This window comes from Macrobrachium rosenbergii, chromosome 40 (assembly GCF_040412425.1).
Source record: "Macrobrachium rosenbergii isolate ZJJX-2024 chromosome 40, ASM4041242v1, whole genome shotgun sequence".
In the NCBI taxonomy this organism is placed as follows: domain Eukaryota; kingdom Metazoa; phylum Arthropoda; class Malacostraca; order Decapoda; family Palaemonidae; genus Macrobrachium; species Macrobrachium rosenbergii.
Genome location: NC_089780.1, coordinates 13,058,846 through 13,083,223, shown reverse-complemented (window position 1 = coordinate 13,083,223; position 24,378 = coordinate 13,058,846). Strand labels below are relative to the sequence as shown.

The 24,378-nt window shown below is 37.2% G+C and overlaps 2 protein-coding genes across 2 annotated transcripts; both read right to left on the bottom strand.

The window, feature by feature from the left end:
* Positions 1–128: 128 nt before the first annotated feature.
* On the bottom strand, positions 129–6,933 carry Rpt6 (26S proteasome regulatory subunit Rpt6). Its single transcript, XM_067083125.1, has 8 exons — positions 6,781–6,933; positions 3,554–3,692; positions 2,906–3,129; positions 2,173–2,365; positions 1,858–1,947; positions 1,414–1,610; positions 1,094–1,213; positions 129–517 (listed from the first exon to the last, which is right to left on the bottom strand). Exons 1-8 carry the CDS (start codon positions 6,796–6,798, stop codon positions 287–289), a joined length of 1,212 nt encoding a protein of 403 aa, XP_066939226.1. The 5' UTR covers positions 6,799–6,933; the 3' UTR covers positions 129–286.
* Positions 6,934–9,547: 2,614 nt separating this feature from the next.
* LOC136825945 (transmembrane protease serine 9-like) lies at positions 9,548–24,081 on the bottom strand. Its single transcript, XM_067082806.1, has 18 exons — positions 24,009–24,081; positions 21,669–21,706; positions 21,307–21,452; positions 20,304–20,419; positions 18,883–18,995; positions 18,340–18,464; positions 17,882–18,091; positions 17,259–17,430; positions 16,772–17,028; positions 15,289–15,425; positions 14,398–14,500; positions 13,878–14,009; positions 13,457–13,625; positions 12,890–12,983; positions 12,107–12,287; positions 11,338–11,480; positions 10,236–10,365; positions 9,548–9,707 (listed from the first exon to the last, which is right to left on the bottom strand). Exons 3-18 carry the CDS (start codon positions 21,443–21,445, stop codon positions 9,649–9,651), a joined length of 2,280 nt encoding a protein of 759 aa, XP_066938907.1. The 5' UTR covers positions 21,446–21,452; positions 21,669–21,706; positions 24,009–24,081; the 3' UTR covers positions 9,548–9,648.
* Positions 24,082–24,378: the final 297 nt, after the last annotated feature.

The following is a 24,378-nucleotide window of genomic DNA, read 5'->3' as shown; positions in this document are numbered from 1 at the left end:
ATGTGGCATCTAAGTTTATTTGCAAGAAAGCCTCATAAATTATGAGTCAAGTTCATTTATGAAATGCTGAATAATGTTTATGCTGTTAAAACAAGAATGATTCTCAAACCAGGATACTTCAAACAAAATTTTCTATTAATTTTATTATTCAATACTTTGTCAGGATTACCTAAGTAAGAAAAAAACATTTACCTACTCTTACCTACTCCAATTCCAGCTGATAAATATAGATATACTCACTTGACACAGCAATATTCATGGAAAATGAATTAATACCACTCATAAATTACTTCCATAGCTTCTTAATAGACATATTCTTCTCACTATCCTTCTGCATGACCTTTGCAACGGCCATCTCAAAATCTTCCTGAGTGACATGGACGCGTCGCTCTCGCAGGGCATACATGCCTGCCTCTGTGCATACGCCTTTGACTTCAGCTCCTGAAGCACCAGGCATCATTTCAGCGATCTTTCGTAAATTGATGCCTCTGGTCAAGTTCATCTTGCGGGAGTGAATCTGCAGAGAACGATGAGTTCATTGGTACCTTCTAGTAAACATATCAAAAGCATTTGCTTCTTCTTTATATTTGTCTATCAGAGACTTAAAACTAAGCAATTTATTTCATGGCTTTGTAGGTTCTCTTAGCAGGAAAATTAAGATTTTTAATACTTTATCAAAAACCATTAAAAATTATTATGGATTTAAACAGTGAAGATAAAAATGACCATGGATTCAAACAGTGAATATAAAGACTCCATACAAAAATTATTATGGATTTAAACAGTGAAGATAAAAATTATCATGGATTCAAACAGTGAATATAACAACTCCATACGTCTATTTAGTTTCCAAAATTCCATTCTGTATTCAGCTGCAAAAATTCTCTTAAAAATCATTCCTTGGGCTGTAAAGGATTTGACACAGTAAACCTGACTGGATTATTTAAAACATCCTAAATAAAATCTCAAGGGGTGCATAACTTTAAAACCCTGGGCTTACTGGATTATAAAGAAATATCAAATATATCTGTATTATTTTTTTATACACATTAACTAAAGATATATATTCGATTTATAAAAAAAATACACAAACCTTCAAGATATCCAATCTGGCTTCCTCGTTGGGAGCAGGGAATTCAATCTTGCGGTCAATACGTCCAGGACGTAACAGGGCTGGATCCAAGATATCTATGCGATTAGTAGCCATAATCACCTGTATCAAAAAATAAGTTTTTTCAAGTTTTAAGCTCATTCTAATACATCTACTAAATAAAAGAATAAATTCTTTAAAACTAATAACATGGTTTGGAACTTTACACAACAAATTGATCTAATTTTTCAGTCTTTATCACATTTCATAGTGTATGTCAGCTCATACACCTTACTGTTTAACATTATATATATGCTGCTTGCCTTGATATTTTTTGTGGCTTCAAAACCATCTAACTGGTTAAGCAACTCTAACATGGTACGTTGAACCTCAGAGTCTCCGCCACTCCCAGACTCGATACGAGATGACCCGATGGAATCAATTTCGTCCATGAAGATGATGGAAGGTGCGTGTTCTCGTGCCATCACGAATAATTCTCTAACCATTCTTGAACCCTCACCTACAAAGAAAAATTCGTATTACATATGAAATATAGAGTAGAAAGGCAATCGTGTTTGTACAGTGCTAATATTTTCTCAATTTATACCAAAAGGGCTTGTCACCAAAAATTTTTCCCCATTCTGGAAACAACTACTGTTATAGGTTGGAAATCTGAAATAAGATATATACAGTCTACATCAAATGAATCCAAATACCACAAACTCAAACCAGTAAAAGTGAAACGATATCAAGTGATAAAAGCTTACCAATAAACTTCTGGACAAGCTCCGAGCCTGAGACACGAATGAAAGTGCAGTCAGTGTGATGTGCCACAGCTCGGGCCAGCAGTGTTTTCCCTAGAAAGAAGAATTTCACTCTTATTTCAAGAGCTGTACCACTGCAGATAACAACAAGAAAACTTGCTAACGAAGAAATGGGAATCTTTACTGCATTACCAAACTCAATTATATTTATCTTTGAATTGTAGGAACATCAAAATGCTGAGTTTTTAAGTTTTCTAACTGTTAACATTCACACCCGTTCAGTTCTGAAATTAATAAAAGTCAAAAATGTCAAATTACCTGTTCCTGGTGGGCCATACAGCAAAACACCTTTTGGCTGAGCAATACCAAGGGCATCAAACAATTCAGGATGTTTAACAGGCAACTCAATGACTTCCTTGATTTCTTTGATCTGCTTGTCCAGGCCACCAACCATCTCATATGTAGAGTCGGGGACCTTTTCTACCATCATTAAGCTTACAAGAGGATCAACCTTTGGGAGAAAATTCTTCTTAGAAAATCTCCAAAGCATATCAGTGAGAAGAGAAAATACTAAAGGGATTGGAAAACTGTATTAAGGCAACGTTCCATCTTCGCTGGGTTCTAATAAGCTAATGAATTAAAACTTTTGCCTCAAACTAGCATAAAAAAGGCCTACCAATGCATATTTTATTCAAAATAGTAATAACAACCAAATATCAGTTACAAAAGTAATAGATAACGTATGTGAGTAGCACGTCCATTTATGAGAATGATGATTCTTAATAGACCCACTTTACTTCAACAATTATAAAACTGTACTGTCTTCACTTTCATGTTTGTGCTATCACCAAACCCAATTTCCACTAAGGCAAAAAGATATGGGAAAACAGTACATAACCAAGTCCAAATTCTCTGCTACTGTACTTTCTCAATGAAATATGTATTCTTAAATACAAGTTCTTGAATAACAGCCACATTAAACAGACCCCTCCAAGAAAAATATAGATAAAATCAAATAAAAAAAAAGGAGAAAAAAGATAAACAGACAAACCTTGTTGGGCAAAATTTTGTGAAGGGTATAAGAATCATTTCGCAGTGCTACTCTTGCATTAGCAGTCACCTGGTTGATGTCAATGTTCTTATCTAGATCAACAACGAATTTGCCTTCTGGGTGTACTTTGACTAAGACCTTCTTCTTGTCCATGGGCTTGACAACTTCCCCAACATAAGATCCCTGTTCCTGCAACAACTGGAGCTCTTCACGAAGTAACCTCACTATGGGAGAGAGAATGATTCAGTAATACAGTATGAACACTGCTACTTCAGGATCTTAAATGTAAAAGACATCTTCAAAATATGATTCTTGTCAGGGACAAAAGTATGCATAACTATTAAACGAGTAAAACAAATTACATGTACAATGAAATTCCTTTGGAAGGCTGCAAAATGAATGTACCTGACATATCCAAAGTTTGAGTGGTTTATTTTCAGAAAAGATACTGTATCAGAACCAAAACTTAAACTGAATACAAATAAATGAATACAAACTGGAAGAAATCCCATCATACTTCTAGAAATTTATATACTACAAAAATACAGGTTTTCATAGGAATTCTATACTGTATATTTCAACTAGTGTAGCACTAAAAAAAGTGTAATATTCCCCTCTTTGATTACATAACCATAAAAAATATCTCACCTTTAGCATTAAGTTCATTTCGCTGTGCCTGCAGTCTTCTAAGATCTTGCATTTTTTCTGAAATAATAACCTGTAAATTCTCTGTCTTGTGGGTATAATAAGGCTTGTAGCCTTCTCCTTTCTTGCTATCCACTTCCATCTGGAAAAAATATACAAACTTATCTTTAGTTACCAAGCTTCAGAAAATCATGGGTGAAACAAAGATAATTACAGAATAAAATAGACCAACTCAAATCATAAGCAATATGCAAAATTAAACATTCACATCTCATATTAACAACTACACAAAAGGCAATGCTAGTTAAAACCGTATTACTTAGTCAACACAGCCTAACTGTAGAGGAGGGCTACGCAAAACCTGAAGACTTTACGGGGTTTAAAAATAACCCTTAAGGGAAGGACTGATCCTCAGTGTGAAGTAAAACAGGTTTGGGGAGGTGGACGGATTGAGTTTCAGTGTGAAGCAGAATTACGCACCACTGTTATGGTAATAATGATTCGAAACAAAGGTGCCAATACTTCTATATGCTATAAATTCACTAATGGCAACTTTTATACAGACGTGAGAGTTAAGCCAGTATCAGTAATGCTTGTGACTTCAAGGGGAAAAGTACTGCATCTCTCTCTCTCTCTCTCACGAGTCTTTTTGTAAATTTGCTTGTAAATATACAAAGGGGTTGCTGTTGTTTTTTGTTTTTGTCTTTTACGATAGTATGTCGGTTGTAAATGTGATTTTACAAAGAAAATTGCAAAGAAATATTAGAAAAAGCATGTAAAAGTAAAAAAAAAGTTACTGAATCTTCCTTCTCGTAAATTTACATGAATATTTTACAACAAAAATGCCAAAAATTTGTTAGTGCTTTTATTTCTTATCTGTTTTAATATTGTGTGAGCAGTAATAATAATTTTACAAAATAAAATAAATTTATTTATTAGAAAAAACATATATAAGTTGGTAAAATTTACGACTGTCTTGTAAATGAGGCCCCACAAGGGATTGTAAATAGTCATTTTCAACTTCTCGTGGAAGGTAGGGAAAATTTTTTAGAATTTTTTTATTTATACAGTGTGAATGTACGTGTCATTCTCTTTCCATTGCTGTGATTTTTTTTTATTTTGCCGACCTCAAAGTTTCCCCAGTCTGGCGTGCTGCACATTGATAAATTATGCCGTCCCTTAAGGGTTAATGGCTAAAAGGATAACATACGGATCTGGTGGATTTTCCATTGCTTTTAAAGTATTGCAAAATTTCTCACAAAACCTAGGGACCCTGGTCCACTCTCACCTATCCTAAACTAACCTAGGGCACTATAAATTAAAATAACAGGGTTGCAACCTAACCTAGCCTGGGGGACTGGGTCCTTACCTTGACCCTCTACCTAACCTAACCTAACCTAGGGTGATGTAAATTAAAACTAACACAGTGAGAACCTAACCTAGGATGCCAGGTCCTTATCTAGCCTTGGGGAAGGAAGGCTTTGCCCCCACTGGATTCCCATAACCTATGTCATCATTTCCTTTCTTACCTACTATGTTTGAAAACATCCTTGTATTCCACTCTTTTGCATTTTCCCCAACTTAAAACCATAGTTCCCCAATGGTACCCCATAACTGTAGGATATAAGGGGTTCTGGTATCTTTAAACAACTAATTTGTTATAGGAATGGATGTCTGACACATTCAAAACTCTAAAAATTCCAATCAATCAAAATAATCCAAGGAACAAGAGTTACACTTCTGCCACCAGGGAACTGTACATAAGAACTGAAGCCAGTTTTTCCAAGCATTGCTTAACCTCCAAAAACCCACAAAGGATACTTGGTAAAACTTAGAACAAAAGAACCAATCAGGTTTTAGTAATGACCAATCATCCACATTTCCAGATGAAACTAACAAAAGATGTTCCAGATATGCTAGTCATCCTTACCCAAAATGCCTGGAAAAAAAATGGAGACATAAATAACTTAGAAAAAGTCCAAGAGGATAATTATCTCGGTAACAGTAGATTCGTGAAAGATTTTAATATGATTTTCAGGATAAGCATATTATGAAGACTCGAGAACCAATCAGAAAAACTTAAAAAGAGACTTAGTAATAAAGTAAACGAAAACAATACCATCTAAATCATAAGAAAATCATATTTTCAATTCTGGACTGAGATTAGAGTATAAAGTAATCTTTTAGCTTCCATACAGCAAGACAGTGCCATTATTCCAGTTTATGAAATTTAGTAAATTTAAACTAGCCTTTACTAATAAATAGTTATTACATTAAAGTTTGGGGTATGATTAGGTAACTAAAGATTACGAAAACCTTTGTGAATCTGCTGCTTTGATGGGAATTAAAATCCCATGTAAAAATAGGATAGTGTAAATGTGTGAAAGTACACGCTCAGTTGGGCGCACTTTTCAGTAAAACTGAAGACTGCTACCGATGCCTGTCACCTACCAGACTGGCCTGGCCTATTTACAAGCTTTAATTAATGTCTGATATTTGTTTATGATATTTACTGTCTTTTATTTGATTTTGCGTTAATCCTATGGGGTTCATACTAAGCAGGGCGGCCCTTATACACTTTAACTGGTAGGGTAACTACCAAAACAAGAGAGGTGCGGTCGTAGCCTAAGTCTCTAGTTTTACCCAGTGTTCTTATCCTATTAACTATTAGATAATGGTTAATCCATTAAAATAACCCATGATTACCATAGCCCAGTAAGAAGGTTTAACCTAGCCGAGTTCGGGTCGTTTCGGCCGCAAACACGTTTATGTGTAAAGTAGGTGCAGTGTTTAGTACCAGCCCCTTGGGGATGTTGGTAAAGCATGAAATAATGATGGTAAATACAAGAAACATAAACCTCTGACGTAGTTTTGGAATTTACGACCTAAGTGACTTACGTTCGAAAGGACCAGGACCGACCTTGCCTAGCCTTAGTTGGCTAACGGGACACCACTACCTTACCGTACCAATTGGCGATACCAAACCAGGCTAAAGTGGCTATTATCCATAACAAATCAACTCTACAGTCAATATTACAAAACCGGCATTGCTAAATTCGGCTTAAGAGAACAGACTGGGGTCGACTAGGCTCCATTACGTACAATTCCGAACCCGGTAGTCTAGTCGATGCTATGGCTGAAATTCGGTTCCAATCTCCCACTAGGAATCATATTCATTCGTTAATTCACTTGTTTCGTAAGTCATCTTTCGTGAAATATGTATAACTTACTTTTTCCGCGGTCCCCATGGCTGAATTTTAGACGTGGACGAGCAGGCTGAATGACACAAGACCAACAATGACTTTTGTTTTCGTCTTTCGTAGTTTCCCCTTTCTTCTTCCTTTGCCCTCGTGTTTTGGTGTTGGAATTCTGGTCACTTTGAAGCAAGTCTGAAGTTTGTAGAATACTTTACTGCTAAATGTGTGCAAAAATTTGTCCTTTTCCAGATAATTTATGTTTTTTATTATTAAATTATGGTTAATCTTTAAAAGCTAGGTAAATATTAAACATTTCAAACATAAAACGGGATAAAGCATGGCTGCTTAGTCATTACATAGGTCTCGGCAACTTTGAACTTCCAATCCATGTGGTGGCATTTAGGCCATACAGCAATTTCACACCTTTTACCACGACGCTAGTACTACATGCCAATGGCAGAAAATAGTGTGTGACAATTATTTAGAACAAACTGATCTGTAAATCTCGCTTTTGAGTTCTAGATTTGCTTCCATATACACTTGATTTGGTTGTGTCTATATCTTTCCTCTCCGGATGGTGTCGAACATAATCAATTCCTTTCCATCTTGATGGCTGAGAGGATAAACCTGCTGTTGCTAATGTATCATACCAAAATGGCAGAGGTTTGAGATCTTCAAGGGTAAGTTGTTCCGAAAATATAGTGAATTTGATAATGATGAGTTATGTGTGGCTTAATATAAGAAAGTACAACCCGTATGTGTGCCATATGCTAAATTAGTGACCAACTATCATCCATCAAAGAGGTGACGCCAGATATCTTCATGCATCTCAATCAATATTCTACAGAACATCTTGGTAAACAAAGTAATGTTATACCCCTATAGTTCTATCATATTTTCCCTTAAACAGATGGACAATTATTCCTTTCATTTATTCCTCTGAAGTCTTTTCCCTTATCCAGACATCCTTTACACACCTTGGTGGGCCATTTAATCGCTCTATCACCGTATCTCACTGCCAGTCCCGACAATTCCTGGTGTTATGTTTTTCTTCGGCCAGTTTACTGGCCTCGGATGCCTAAAGGTTACTTTCTCGAGAATTCTCACATTTACTCCAACCTCTTCAATAACTTCATCATTCAACTCTGACTCTCATCTTCAAAATGCAATATTCATTCCATCGAATCAGGCCTACATTTCTTGGCATCTCTCCATAAAATATTTCATGCTCTAAAGGGAGATTTCTCACAAATATTAAAAAATAATAAGTAAAAACGTTCATCGGTTTGGGTCTTAAATTGTTTTGTAACTTCTATGATACTCAAGATGAGCTGAGTTGAGACACTCATGTAGAGCTCACGCATTATTTTCAGACAGGCATAATTTCCACAATGAAATATCATTCCTTATTTTCTTTTTATAACAAATGTTACGTTTCATACTTCTCTGATGAAATTGTTAATAAGTTTGAAACAATATTCATCATGTGTAAAAAATGCATCTTTTGGACGTGAACTCATCACAGTTCCGAGCACTGTGTGCCCTAGGTTAATTTTAAGCTTGTATTAAAAAAAAAACTTCAATTATAGCCAGAATTTTCAGGTCCAAAGGCCCCTTGACGAAACGATGCGGTCTTTTGTTGTTTATAGATATGCGTCCAGAATGTAAAATTGGAAATTCTGTCGGGTCCACTCGGCGTTTACTGAGATGTCAGTCATCTCACTTTGTGTATTTTAAAACTGAAAGAATTTTCAGCCATAATAAACTATTCAGATTCATATTCTATACAGTAATTTAAAAACACTTTCTCAGACCACCGATTGTTTTTCGCCTGTTCTTTTAGAAACTCTTTACACTAATAAGCTGTCGCCTTCCCTATATATTCAAAGTACTTCCAAGCATTGCACATCACTTATAACTGACAGCAGATGCCACCTTACGTCAGAGCCAGAAAACGATGTTTATATTACCATCTTTCCAGTGGAAATCGCTTGCTTATAGTGTAATGGACATCTCAGATCTTTCTAGGGAAATCTGAAAGTACCTCCTCTATGTTTGTGGTCTTAATCACGTATATATGACTGCAGTGGGGGAGCTACGATTCCGAATGTATCCGTTAACATACCTTGTTCTGTTCGAATGTAATTCTAAGGAAGAGAACTAGAGAAATTGTAATAGTTACCGAGAAAATTGACGATAAAATAAGCATCTCGAATGATGCTCTTGGAAATTTTCTGTCTTTTGTTTATATTAACACTGTCACGGAACGATGGAGCTTTGATCGGATTTTGTTTGTGCGAGTGCATTGTGGGTAAGCATGGATTACGCATCAGGAACGTCTTCTCTGGGAACTGTGGGACCGTGATAAAATGCTGATTCTTTTTGGAGTCCCAAGGGTAATTCTTCCTTAGATTATAGGGAATGCGGTATCGTTTATTAACGAAAGATTTTAAGTGAACCATACACTAAAGACTGCATATAATGCAGTATAGGTGAAATAATTTGAGAAATGTACCGAACTTTGGTTTTACGTTCATTCCCTATAGGGCTAGTACTTAAACATGGCGCTCCGCGGAACTTTCGGCAACGTAAATATAAACCAGAGATCTCAAATCATCTACCTGTACTACACTATATTACCTGTATACACCATTTTCTCTCAAAAAATCTCATTAATAAACAATATCTCCGCGCGGAGCTTCTAATACCCAAGTAGGAGGCTTTTTACCAACAGTAATAACAAACGAAAAGGAAAATAATAATAATAGTGTCTTTGCGAAATAATATTTATTAGCACAACCAGTTTTTAACCCCAATCTCTCATTTACATAAATGATTGTGTAAATGATTCTAGCTTATATATATCTCTTAGAAAGTAACATAACTGAATCAGTTGGAAATCTACGCCACAGGGCACATCAGAGAACCGCTGGTAACTCGCCTGATCCATCGGAGATATCCTGGGGAAAAAATGGGAAGATTCATTATATATTACGGAAAAATTCTAATGCATTTCGTATAAGGTGAAAAATCGTTCAATACACAATTGGCACTATGTATGAATTGCTACTTAAATCACAAGTATTAAAAGAATCGCAAAATAAAAAAGGAAAGGTATTCTTGTATCTTCTTGAATAGGCCTATAGGTGTACAATATACAGAAATTCGATCACCAGTGTAGCTTACAGGGGATAGTACAAACTTAGGCCTAATGAAATACATCGGGGTAGATACACTTGCATATTCTTGGTCTTTGCCTATCAAATGAGTTCTCTCTCTCTCTCTCTCTCTCTCTCTCTCTCTCTCTCATATCAACTTTGTTATTATACTGAAACAGCTCCTTTAATTACGATCGCAAAAAATGCAAGAATCATCTTGAGAACTCCTAGGACTAGGTCTATCCTCCTCCTTGCCTTTTTTTTTTTTTTTTTTTTTTTTTTTTTTTTTAGAAAGAGCTTTTAAGGAATCACAGAGGTCTAGTTACTTACTGGTTACACGGGCGTATACCCCCGGGTATCGTGGTTGGGCACAGCCGTTGCCCCAAGACACCACGCCGATCTGGACTACGTGAGTCCGTGCTTCGTTCCCAGCAGTAACCAAAGGACCGCCTGAATCATTCTGTGGAAGAGTGGAAGGGATTATGTAGCATTTCTTAAAAAAACTGAGAAATTTTTAAAATTAGGGTTCAATTTAGCAATTATTCTGTTTAAGAAATGCACTCTGATCAAGACAGTCTTAAACGAACACTTGTCCGAATCCATTTCGAAAATTTAATAGTACTATTTATCAATCATGATCTCTTACAGATATATCACAAAACTCATTTGAACACAGTGTCAACTTCGTGACCAATCTTAATGACAGTTCTCACGATTATATTTTGTTTTGCTTGCTGAGAAAGTTACGAAGAAAAACTGGAAATGAGGCTAAGGACCTTTTAATGAATACGCTTGTCTTGTAGCACTTGCATTATTTTAGCTTTCGCTTGTTTTAACTTTACTCTACTTTCTAATGTTTTTTTTTCCTCGTTTTACCAAGATATTTGACTGGCGATTTTTCACATGATTTACAGCAATGATAATCCCTCTCACTGTATATAAGACGTCTGTAGTTACTGTGGCTAAACAAATCTAATACTAAATTGTTCTGCTGTTCTTCATCACGGTAGAGAGAGAGAGAGAGAGAGAGAGAGAGAGAGAGAGAGAGAGAGAGAGAGAGAGAGAGAGAGAGAGAGAGACTGAATACAGAATCTAGGCCAAAGTCCAAGCACTGGGACCAATGAGGTCATTCAGCGCTGAAACAGGAAATTGACAGTAAAAGTTTGGAAGGTGTAACAGGAGGAAGACCTCGCAGTTGTACTATATGAATCAGTTGTTAGGAGAGGGTGGAAGGTAAGGAGGAGGAAAGAGAATATGAAAGGAAGTACAGTAATAGGAACAAAAGGGGTTGCAGCTAGGGGCCGAAGGCACGCTACAAAGAACCTTAAGTAATGCCTACAGTGCACCGCTTGAGGTGCACTGACGGCACTACCTCCCTACGGAGAGAGAGAGAGAGAGAGAGAGAGAGAGAGAGAGAGAGAGAGAGAGATACCTGGCAAGAATCCTGCCCGCCTTGCTCGACACCGGCGCAGATCATATTTCTCGTGATGGGAAGATCGCCGTAGAATCTCTGGCATCTGTAGTTCGGCATAGTCGTGACATCCACTTCATGTAGCACATAAGGTTGAGAACCACCTGAAACAAAGACATTTTCTTGTCACGTTATACATAGGCCTACATGTTTGGCATTTTGACTTATTCTTGGATAGGCCTAATATGCTTCGCTAACGGTCATGCTCAGCCAACAGGTCCACTCTTTCCATGTTCCCTCTCTTGTCATTTCGTGTTATAACTTCTTTACCGTGCAATGGCCTTCAGACTTAATATTTTTAGACTAAATGTTGTATTTAGACTTAGAATTCTCTTGCCTGACTTATGACTTTGATTTTAAGAATCTACCTTTGTTTAGTTTTGCTCAAAGCCTAGAGATTAAATCTATAGACCTTGGTTTTGCTCTTTCTTCTCATGGCAACCCCCATTGGTTTCGCCACTGAATCTTTCTTCTTCTTAAGTGTCTCTGGAGAAACACTTACTGTACATTACATAAATATTATGTGGGAAATAAAGTACAGTAATTTAAAAAAAACCAGGTATCTAAATAAAATGATAACTCACATTCACGAGCATCAAATATGGAGCAGAGTATTTACTGTAGTTACGTAAAACTATTCTTTTAACAGCCTGTTAGAAATGCAGTAAATTGTACTCAGTGAAAACATCAGACGGCTTGAGACAGAAACAAGAGAAAAAAACCATCAAACCTTCGGAGAGGACGCCCCATCCGGTAACCGTAGCGATCACTTCCCTGTACAATTCCCCAGCGATCGGCATGCAGACAGGGGCGACTTTGTTGTCACGCGAAAAGACAATTGGCGTGGTCAGTTTCAGCAGGGCAACGTCGTTGTCGTAATTGGTCGAGTTGTAACCGAAGTGGACGACGATCTGCAATAAAAATCATTACTGGCGGTTGCTGAGAAATATTGTTTTATCTGTGGAGTTCACTGGACAGTGAAAAGCTCTTTCTGGACACAAAAATGACAGCTCTTGTTAACGGGACTGTGATGTGGCTGAAACTCTAGCGCAAGAAAGTTCTAATACACTGTTTGAGCTCTTTAATAATGATGATTAAAGTAAAGCACAACTTGCTCTGTTTACCTTACATGATAGATACAATTTTAGCATAAACAGAGTGTTCAAAGGCCGGTGATTCAAGAAGCAACATACATCTTACTGTTAAGAAAGAAGCAGTTCTGGGGCATTAGACGTAAAAAATAGTACCATTTTTTCATGGGTAAAAGTGCCGTGGAAATTGGAACGGTCTGGGTCTCTGGGATATAGTAACGAAGTCCAAGAGATGTTAATTACTATATTAATAGAAAAAAGGACGTTTCCGATGCTTAGAGCTGTTTTCTGTTTACCAGAGATTTCTGAACATCCTGGACGACCAATCAGTTAATAAAATTTTATAATGGACCTGAGACACGAATATAAGAAGAAATATATCTATTAGTATTTGCCCCATTTTTTAAAAGTATTTATCTTACCCTTCCGACGTCTCTCCTCTCAGTTACGTATGTCTCCGTCTGGGTGTTCCAGTTATGTTCGCCGATCACGACTTTAATATTCCTAGGCCGAACACTGCAATGGAGATTGTGGCAGAGAATTGGTAATATCAACTGATAAAATAAGACTCAGTTTACTCGTCCTACGAGATAAAGCGTAAAAATAGGTGATATTGAATTTTAAAACATTATCCATGATAGATATAATTATATATGAGCACTAAACCGAAGCTTATAAATGTCTTACGGAAATGCTCTGCTGAAATCATTAAGTCATTTTGTAGTACAGCTCGGGGGACTGTTTCTATCCAGCTTTGGAAATTCTCTATCAACTTCAGTTTTCGATAACTTAAGATCATGCATTCTTTAACAGAAAGGTTCATCTCTTTCTTTGAGTTAAACTCCATTATACCTTCAGATTCTTCTTCTCCCTTCTTTCTCTCGCGTCTCCTGACTAGACTAAAGAACGGAGTTATGTTGTCCGTCCTAAACTGGTCTTTGTATATAAAGAAATACAGATATCTAACCTAAAGTAAATCGAGAACTCACTCTGAAACGCAATGAGCAGCAGTTAGGATCCACTGGTCAGCGATGATGGAACCGCCACAAAATGGAACATTGCTGGTGGCACCAGTGATGGCCACTTGCCAGGGGTACTCGTGGACGCCAGTCTCAACTCCTCCAACGATCCTGTTGACTGAGTTTATGCGTCCACACTCTGAAACAGTTTATTATTATTATTCAAAGCATGCACACATTTACATGGTACAAGTCACACAGAGTCAGTGTCCCATGTAGACTCATTCCTGAATACTAATAATTTTAATATGCTGGATGAGTAAGAAACAATGAAAAATGCTTTTCGAACCAAGTACAGTTTTATATGTGTAATGTCTTTGAAATACTACGAAGCCTCTTTCGAGTCTGACAATAATATTATGACGTTAACTTCGAGATGATTTCCACTCACTGCAGTCCACTGTGGGGGATCCTGTTCCCGCTGTGGTGGTCCTCTGTGTGGAGGTAGTAGATTGCTCAGTGTTGCCAGTACACAAGTTGTTCGTGCCCTCTGCTGCTATCTTTTCAAGATCTTCCAGATACCCTGTGAATTTCAAGCTCCACTTGGTTAAGATGCAATTTAGTTTATGATATAATTCTGCAGTTACATACTGACTAAAGATATTTCACAATTTTGACGCCTGTGTGTCAACTTAATTCAGAGAAACATACACTAAAGGTTTTGTCACAAAAACATTTTTCTGGACTTTTTTTAAGCATCTTGACAGAAACCTTTGCGCCACGTAGCTAATATGTGTCAAAACTGAAGCTGCAAATATCAGTACTAATGTAGTACCACTTTTCAAAAAATGGGTAACTGTGTTTCAGCCAATATTGGTAAAAATGAGTGACAAGATATACAAAATGCCAGAACTGGAATATACGTGATGCAGCCGTATGCTGTTTCAGAATGAATATGCAGTTCTACTTACGAGCCAAGCTGGTGAAGAGCACCATTGGATCAAGAGAGGATGGACCAATGAGAACCCATCTACCATCTTCTTCTTCCATCGCTAACGGGCTGCCCATTCCGATCTACGAAAAGGGTAACAGGTGAAAATGAACTCTGATTAAAGACAAATGTTACTTATGATCGTTGGGGATATTAGACTTATGTTACGCTGTTGTTGCCAATCATGTTTCCGGAATGGTGTGAAGACAAAAGAAAGGATTTAATATCAATATTACTTCACTCAATCACCATGTCTATTTCGAGATTAACTCTCCAGTCAATATGGTTACGAGCATTTTCAGCTAAAATTTTGCCAATATTTTACTAAATATTGCTCATCGGAAGTAATTTTAAAGGCTAAAATCAGGTATTAGTTATCAGAGGGTTCTATAATTTTGAAGAAATCTGTCGAGTATTATAAGATATTAATTCTAGGTGCAGTCTCACCAGAGCTGTGATTTTAGTAATGATACGACAACGGTCAATGCAATTTCAACTAGAGCTGCAGTTTTAACAGTTGTAAGTTTAGAATCTACGAGGTAGATGTCTTGGATGGTAGCTTACAAAAAGCATATTTCAGATCTGTAAGATACATTTTAATCAGCTGTAGCTTTAATAGACAAAACTGTTGGCTTCATGATTACTCTGACAAGTGCAAACTGAATATAGCATTCTTTTGAGCGCTGACATGCTTCTCTCTGTGCGCTGGCTCTGCCAAATGTAAGATGACCTTGGGTGAAGTTCCGATAATCGGTTACCTTTCTCACCATTCTTGCGATACCAATTTTTGAAGTTGATATATTGATGGATCTTATATCAGGCACAAAAAAAAAATTCGTCTACCAGATAGACCTAAGTCGAATTGACTTACGTAATGCATATCATAACCGCCTTCTAGGTTGATGGCGCAAACCTTGTCAGATGTTGCGTATATACCAAACATTTGGGTGCACTGTTGACTTGATAAGATCCTCCTTCCAACTTCGTATGGAGTAGCTGTGATGTTCCCTAGAAAGGAAAATGAAGGCAGAATTATCATCACCGATGCCCTGTTTAAAGTTATTGTGCACATGAACGATATGTTTTGCAAATTATCGTACAGTAAGTTAGCAGCCCTACTGGCCTTGTCTTGTGAAAGTGAGCGCATTTTGAAAAATAATCATGATGAAAATAAGTATGTGGTATCATACACAGTGTTCTTGATCTAGTTCAGGAATACGATACTAACAGGGCAGAACTACTGGAGTGAAGCAGTCTTGTACGTTATTTAGATTTTGTAGATACTTAACAGCCAAAGGGGAAAGCTAATTTATTTGTGGTAGTAATTCCCAGCTACTGTATATCTTTTATCCTGATCTGTTGTTGATTATCAATCCAGTAACTTCAGGCTTGATTGTCATATAAAAATGTCTTCAATATCAAGTTATATATATACATATTATATATATACATATACATTAATTTAGCTAGGAAACTTACTAGATTCACTGCACAGTACCTAATCATTTTAAACAGAATGCAATGTCATTATGTCAGTACAGAACTATGCAGTCCAAAAGCTTATCTAAATAGAGACCCACACTTCACTAATCTAATGGCATCTCTTGAGAACTGACCTATCCAGTGAACTGGGAGCTGCTTTGAAAACTTATCATTTCTTTGACCAGAGGTTTTGCAGTTTTTGAGATTAAGCCTCCAAGTCTTTGCTTGTAAAATCTTCAATATCTGTTTTTGGTAAGTAAGCAAAGCCTGTCAATTATGTGCTAAACAAGAGGTTATGCATCCATACTGAAGTCCAGTGACTTCAGGAAGTAATATCCAGGACTTTCAGATTCTGCAGACACAATTGTCATACTTAAGAGTTCTCTTTGACGTATGTACACCATCGAATGTGACTAATTTATTTGTTTTTGGTCTTTTTTTTTTACTGCACAATTCCAAGACAAATCTTGAAGTGGTCAGAAGATTATTTTCTTTTGGTCTGTGACGTTCTATTACTTTTTGTTAGATTATGTTACTTATCTTTAAACGATCAGTACAGGAAACACGAAAGTTAGCATCAATTTGAGAACAAGAATGGAACTTCCATTTTTAAATTCAATATTCCAATTTAATTTTCAAGTATGTTGGATGAGCAATAAATCTAAAAGTTAGTGGCACTCAACTATGATATAAATGTGATTAAAATTAACTGTTTTTAACTCTGAATAGCTCATATATTTCTTTTTTGGGTAAAATTAACTACGAGGACCTAATCTGGGATTATTTTTCCTGAACGAATCTCTCTGGATTAACTGAAAGAGTTACAGAACCAACAAATTATCAAAAGAACTATCACTGCCACACTTTCCTACCTGAATAACCTGAGAGAACAGCCTCAGCATTGTCATAGTTTTCGTAAGGGTCAGGAAGACAGGGAGGTTTGACCCAGTAGCTCAGCTGTGCCCGTCTGGAGAGGAGCAGAATCCCAGCGTCGTGGTTCCAGTCCTCGTAATTGAACTCGGGATGGTAGCCTGCGCTTTCAACCGGTATTCTCTGCAGGGTAGGCGCTGGGTGATGAAGGTTGTGGGCGCCAAGGAGGACCTCTGCTCCGTTTCTCGAAGATGTGACCCTGGTAGACATAAACAATAAAGTTTTATCCGTGCTTCTGAGGCTTTTCCTGCTATGTGAATACATTATTCGCACAGTAAGTTTATGCTACTAGTCTTCTGTAGGCTAAGATGTTGTCTCAGAGTAAGTTTATGCCATTAGTCTTGTGTTGGGTAGGGTATCCAATTTTCTCTCTTTACGAATTTCTTATATAACAGTTTCACGACCATTCAGACCACAAGAATATCGTACATCATGGCACACACGGCAGTTGTTACAACGAACAGATCGTTGTACAGAGCTCCACCGCAGAATGGTTCGTTTGCGCCAGGGTAAACGAGAGCCACATGCCAAGGGTATTCATTGACTTCGGTCACTCCATCGTAAGTGAGGCGAGTTGCTCGGTTGACAGTTCCACAAGGACCTTGGGAAAGAGATGGCGATGAAGGAAGTCTAAGAAATATTAGATGAAGTACCAACTGACAATTTATTGGGAAAAACTGTCTCAAAATGAGTGCATTGGCAAACTATGGTGCTCTTAAACTTGCGGAGGTGTCAGTCACTTGAAGTGATATTAATTAGATGACAAAAATGTCACAAAAAATCTTAATTACCTCTTTAAATTTTAAGCTTTCACTTTTAAGGGATGAGTTACATCCAACGCTTGAAATCTTTCTGAACACTTTTATATGTCCAATTACGTAAATAAAAATGGGGAAATTTTCCTTAAAGGTAGTGCAATCATAAATTTAGACCTTTAATTTTCTGAACAGGCCAGAATTTAGCTTGGTTCTTTTGTATCAAGAGTTTTAAATATTCCCGGTTGATAAAAATAATCTAGCAATATGAAAGTAGGCAAAAATACAAAATCTTACGGCAACTAGGTTCTGGGACAGTTGCTAACAAATTTGAGGTGGTCGTAGGCTCTTGAGTTTCTGGGGAGGCTGTAGTTGGCTCTGTAGTTTCTGGGAACGCTGTAGTTGGTTCTGGGGTTTCTGGGGCAGTGGTGGTTGTAGCCTCTGATGTTTCGGGGGCAGCAGTTGTAGTGTCAGTAGTTTCTGGAGCCTCAGTGGTTGTAGTCATAACTGAAATTCAGATGTGCCCAGTCTTAAAAAATCTCCCGTTCTTAAATGAGACAATCTGTTACTGATCTTGAACAGATGCCAAGTAGGAAGGACAGTGACCAATGCGTAAATACTGAAAAAGAGAAGACAGTTATCCTTTTTATTTCACGACTTTTTTTTTGTTAAAGATTCAGAGGCAAGGGACACTGACAATACACCTGAGCTGATGCAAGAACTGTAGGGGATACCATAGAACGCTGCCAGCTTACCTTCTGAAGCCGAGACGATGCACCAGAAGCCATCTCTCGGCCTCTTCTTCTTGTGCGTTCGGAAGTTGATCTCCATGACGTTTGTCGTGCTGTGGTGCAGGAGGCCGTTTCTCTTTCCGCAGAACCTGAGAGAAAATTCCGGTTTTATTGGGAGTATGTTTCAACTGAGCAACTGATAATGCTTCAGCAATAATTGCTATGGGATTTTGTTACCTTTAGAAGATTTTATCGAATGTAAAATGTTCATTTTTTAGGGGAAGTCGACTACTTTAATGGCAATTATGTGCTGTAATAATGTCAAAATGAACGGCAAAAAAAACAAGATTGGGAACAGTAAATTATGCCATTGTCATACATACTAAACTAAATCTCTCTCTCTCTCTCTCTCCTGATTGGAACAATGACGTAGACTTTCTCACAATACTATACTATATATCTCTCTCTCTCTCTCTCTCGCCTGACTGGAACAGTAACGTAGGCCATTCTCCTACATACTATACTAAATCTCTCTCTCTCTCTCCATTGTCTCTACTCTAACCGTACCGTTCTTTGAGGTCTCCCCCAATAAGTTCGAGGTAGGTGCCTCTGCAGGGTCTGGTCTTCGTCAGGATAAAAGTGGTACAGAAAATCGATATCGTGGATTCTGTAGATGTTGCCTGTAGAAGAAGAAAAATTATATATAGATATACATATATATTATATATTATATGTATCAATATACATATATATATACACAGTATACATATATGTATCTACACATACATACATACATACATACACAGACAGCAATCACTGTCATAGAACTATACTTTAATGAATGGTGGATGAACCTCCTGTGCAGCAAACTTCCACAACGTTAGCTGCTTCACACACCTGAGCTGAAGGTTCATCAACAGTGCATCGAACACACACACACGCAGTGTGCCTTTTACCGATCTATCTTGCATGCATTCCTCTTCTTCATGGAAGTTGAGGTCCCTTCATTCTAATGCTCTAATATTGAACTCTTTCACTTAGTCTCTGCAGTTGGTGCTAGTACTAAATATGGCGGAAGCTCATTGGGATGCCATGTTTAGTACGAGCCCCTAGGGGATCAAAGTATTATATACACCCATTTCTATATTATGTGGTCTACAAATTATAATAATAAACGATATTTTGATCCCCAAGGGGCTAGTACTAAACACGGCGTCCCAAGGAGCTTCTGCTATGTTTAGTACTAGCGCTGCGTAGACAAGTAGCACCCTGCAGCTTCTGTTCATTATCTGTTCTTTATGTCATGTGCAAGCGGGCATCATGGCTTATTTTCCTATCCCATAATTTTATACCTACATCTATTGCTCTCTCTTGGATTTCTTCCATCACTGAGTTCGCAATTATGTCAAAGAGCCAGAGAAACATTACACACCACCATTTCTGTCCTTTATTCCTGTATATGACCTTCCCTTCTGTCTTGCAACTGCACCTCAAACATTCTAGGTTTGTCCCCCGCTGAGCCTCTCGTGTGAGATAAACCGAAGAAATAAATCCACTTCGATGACCCATAAACCACCTCAATGACCAATCAACCCATCTCCATAACTATTAGACCACCTCAGTGACCATTAAACCACTTCAATTGCCAATAAACCCAACTCAGTGACCAATAAACCCACCTCAATTGCCAATAAACCCACTTCAATGACCAGTAAACCCAACTCAATTGCCAATAAAACCACCTCAGTAACCAATACACCCACCTCAATGACCATTGAACCAACCTCAATGACAAATAAACCCACCTAAATTGCCAATAAACCCACCTCAATAACGATTAAATCACATCAGTTGCCAATAAACTCACCTCAGTGACCAATAAACACCTCAGTGACCAATAAACTCACCTCAATGACCAATAAACTCACCTCAATGACCATTAAACTAACTCAGTGACCATTAAACTCACCTGTGACCAATAAACTCACCTCAATGACCCAGGAACTCCTGTGATTCTTAGGGTACCTCTTCGGGAAGTTTTCAGAGTGAATGACAGCTTTCTGGCCGGCGCAGAGAGTGTGGTTTCCGCTACTTAGCGCATTTTCTGGCGGGAAAAATAAATTTAAACATCAATTTCAGGTAAACGGTAATCGTTGTGAAATAACGATACGATAATGATGAACAACAGCAGAGTTCACAATCTAATATCTCAGTAATTGTCTTCTTGACTCATTGTTTTAGCAAGCAGCTAGATTGCGTCACTTCCTCAGATGATAAGTCTAATAAATGGCTTAGAAGTTTATAAGATGAATTCACTTAAAATATAAATTTCATACTGCTAAAGAGAGAGAGAGAGAGAGAGAGAGAGAGAGAGAGAGAGAGAGAGAGAGAGAGAGAGAGAGAGAGAGTAGCGCTGCTAAGTGCACTAAGAGCGGAAATTACTGACGACAGATTAAGACATATGTCCAGAATTGCTCAAAAAAGATTATGAAAGACAAGTAATGGCGACCATGGTCGCGCATTAAATAATTACCATATCAAAAACTTTATGGTAAATAAAAAGTAAGTGTTAATCTCCTTTCAAAAGAGACCACTGATCTTAAAGTTACTTTACTGAATGCCATTTGTATGAATGAGACTTCTGAATAATGATGAAAGTCGTATAATTGAGACGTTAAACCTTATTATAACCTAAGCGATGAAGGCTTATGTTCTAGAAACTTGATGAAAATTAATCATCTTGACGAAACTTACCAAACTTGGCAAGACTTGTAATGAATATTTTGAAACTTGATGAAACGTTTTAAATTCGAATTATAAGTCTAATGAAACAATTGTTGATAATAAGAAACCTGATATAAACGAAACCTATAAAGCTTCACGAACCTTATCCAAATGAGACTGATTGATATGGATGATTGATATGGACGAAACTTATATCACTGAAACTTGAAAACGAAAGCAATCTAAGAGAAATGAGTCTAAAATTACCATCGAATTCAATTCGACTCTTGATAGTCTCACGCATCAGTGTTGCCAACTCCCTCGGGTCGATGGTGAAATCCATTCCCTTGAGAGGATGGTCCTCCGGAAGTGCTCTCGGAGCGTTGGAGCGTCCCACAGGGTGCATTACCCATCTGGGGAATCAACGAGAAGATAAAAATAAATTCAAATGGAAATAAAAACATAAGCAAACGTATTTATCGGCAACGGAAGGAAAACATAGGCCTAAGTAGTTTTTCTGGTCTATTCCGTTCTCACGAAGATCAATACATCTTTAAATAAATTAATTCTCTCACAATATTTACTATCAACGTAAAATAAATAGCAAACGACAATGTAATGATACTTACGTGGTTGAGCTTGAGGCCGTTCCTATACCAAGGAGGCTCTGTAACAGAGATAATATAGAATGCTTATAATAGCACTTTAGATGATTTTAAACCCCAAGCCTTAAATACACGCTATTATCGAATTCAGTTTACTTGGGAATAACTTACACCCAAAGGTGTATATGAAAAGTTTATTGCAGCGGCTTTACGGCTCTGATAAAGTAGACTACAGTTTATTGGATTATACTGGATAAGATAGCAGTCTATTTCAATATTAAAAAAAAATGGAAAAATAGGTAGTACTCTGTTAGCAATCTTTTTTTTTTTTTTTTTTAAAAGGATAATTGTGAGCTTACAAAATGTGTCACTTTGCATTTAATATCGCTGAACTTTTCCGTTTTTCCTTGAGAGAGAGAGAGAGAGAGAGAGAGAGAGAGAGAGAGAGAGAGAGAGAGAGAGAGAGAGAGAGAGAGAGAGAATTTAAAACATTAATGGAGCTAAAACTTTTACGTCCGGTTTTATGATAGATTGGATGACCAGCTGAGCCTATCATGGATGGACTGGTTGAAAGAAATTGGAAGTAACTAAAAGGAAGATCACATATAATGCAGAAGAAAGTAACAGCCCGGGGAAAAATTCCTCTCATTACTACTACTAGTACTAATGGTCAGGAGTTTCCTTTGAACGGCTCCTTCCCTAGTACTGTCTATCTAGTATAAGCCAGCCTTGTGCTAGCACGGGCTCTTGCTCTTCAGCAGTCTTTAAACTCTCTAGTACGAGAAACTTGGTTATATTTGGGCGAGTTCTTGGCCATGTAACCACTCCCTGTGGTAAACAGAAATGCAGTAAAAGAAGAACGTCAACCTAGACTCAGAAGAGCTCGACAATAAGACACTCACCAGGAACGCTAAGACTTTCACTGGTGCCCAGACTTCCATTTTCAGCTCAGAAATGGAATGGAAACCCGAGGTATCTCAGACGGAGCCCCTGATGACTGATGGGCCCTCCGGAATCGGTCGTTAAATATTAGTCGAATCGAGTAAGGGAATGTCAGGTGCACACGTGCTAATTTTGCTATTAAAGAAGCTATTTAATAAAGTTCTTTTCATATGCCAATAACTCGTGAATTACTTAAGGTTATGGGGCAATTTATGGGAACTTAAAATGACATGTTTTCATTTCAAGGCCAGAGGTCCTTTTAAAAGGTCAAACGATATTTTCATCGAAAACGTGAATGATTTATGAATATCTGTAGGGTCAGTACCGCTGAATGACTTTGTCGTGGCTTTTAAATACTGGACTTTGATGGAAATTTCACATTCATTACTTGATGATCTCGTCATAATTATGTTCCTTACTCAACATCTTTTCCATTGGCTCGACGATCTACTTATTAGTTTTAGTTTTGTTAACACGGTTAATTTAGGAACTTCAATTTACATCAGTTGGCGGTAATGGGCGAACATGAATGTTGTTGGGTACGTTCGCAGTACTCTTTACGGTTGATAAATTGCCAAGTATTAATACTTTTAAAATTGGGTAGCTTTGTTACTCTTTAAGAGTGAAATCTTGTTAATACCTTGCAACTTTGTAGTAACAATTCCACTAACTGCACGTGGGCAACCCAGCCTAGTAGCTTGTGATTGGTTAGCTCTATAAAGGGGAATGACGTCACAGGATTTTATGAGTAGGCCTATGTATATTCTAAAGTTTAGGCTATTGTCTGAAAATTGTTATCAAGACGCAATAAGCAGCCATAATAGCATCTATAAACAACAGCCAAAACCAACAACAACAATGAATATGCAATAATAACCACAAGCAAGAATAATAACATCAGGAACTATAACAGAACAAAGGACAAAGACCCAGGAACAGCAGGCAAAATTGTCATAACAGCAACAAGATTCATTTTAAAGACAACAGGAATATCCATAGTAAAAATAGCTGGAAATAACGTAGGCCTATTCCCATTATCCTAATGTTATAAGCTGTGTATACCGACAAAAAGATATTAAGCCTATCGGTCTATGCCACTTTTAATGATTCTGCTATTTTTAGAAATTCATTTCCAATATGATTTATTCACATGGAAAATTTTAAGCAAAGCAAAGGCCTATTCTTAACTGGACATTTTTTCCAGTGCCTTTTATTTATGAAATAGCCAACCAATCATTATGCTATTTAAACTACAGATAAATATATTGGTATAAGAATGTTGGAAGTTTTAATGACTTGAAAATTTCAATTATTGCTTAGGCCTAGTACATAAGCAAATATTACCTGCAAATGGCAGTGTATCATAATGTGAACCTGTCTTCCCCGTGAGATTTATTCAGAGATGGACAAAACTTTACTTACCGTTATGAATAGTATTAATAATGGCGTCTGAAGTTGTCACAATAAGACACCATTTGGTTTGATCAACCAGAGGGTACTAACACGTCAACACGCCAAGGACGATTGTGAATGGTTCTGCTTTGTAAAGTGCATTAATAATTGTGAATAATTCGTAAATTATGCAATTTGATCAATCAGAAAAGATATAATCTTCATTAAGATTTTATCTTTGATCAATTTGTTTTAATACGTTTTGATAGTAAAGATATACAAACGGACGTAAAACTCGGCTGCATGTCATCTCACCGAATGTAAAGAGTTTGACTTTATGATTATCTTAAATTATGGTATAAGCTGTCTAAAGGCAAAATAAAAACCAATCTGCATAGCT

What these genes read in the sequence shown, in the direction of transcription:
- Rpt6 (XM_067083125.1), bottom strand. An exon ending in GCTTGTCCAGAAGTTTATTG is followed by an intron (nt 1,611 to 1,857) that starts GTAAGCTTTTAT and finishes TTTTCTTTGTAG; the next exon opens with GTGAGGGTTCAAGAATGGTT. An exon ending in CCAGATTGGATATCTTGAAG is followed by an intron (nt 518 to 1,093) that starts GTTTGTGTATTT and finishes CGTTCTCTGCAG; the next exon opens with ATTCACTCCCGCAAGATGAA.
- LOC136825945 (XM_067082806.1), bottom strand. Translation starts at nt 21,445, where the DNA reads ATGCACCCTGTGGGACGCTCCAACGCTCCGAGAGCACTTCCGGAGGAC. An exon ending in GCTGCTCATTGCGTTTCAGA is followed by an intron (nt 12,984 to 13,456) that starts GTGAGTTCTCGA and finishes TCTCCATTGCAG; the next exon opens with TGTTCGGCCTAGGAATATTA. An exon ending in AGAGGAGAGACGTCGGAAGG is followed by an intron (nt 12,288 to 12,889) that starts GTAAGATAAATA and finishes TTTTTATTGCAG; the next exon opens with ATCGTCGTCCACTTCGGTTA.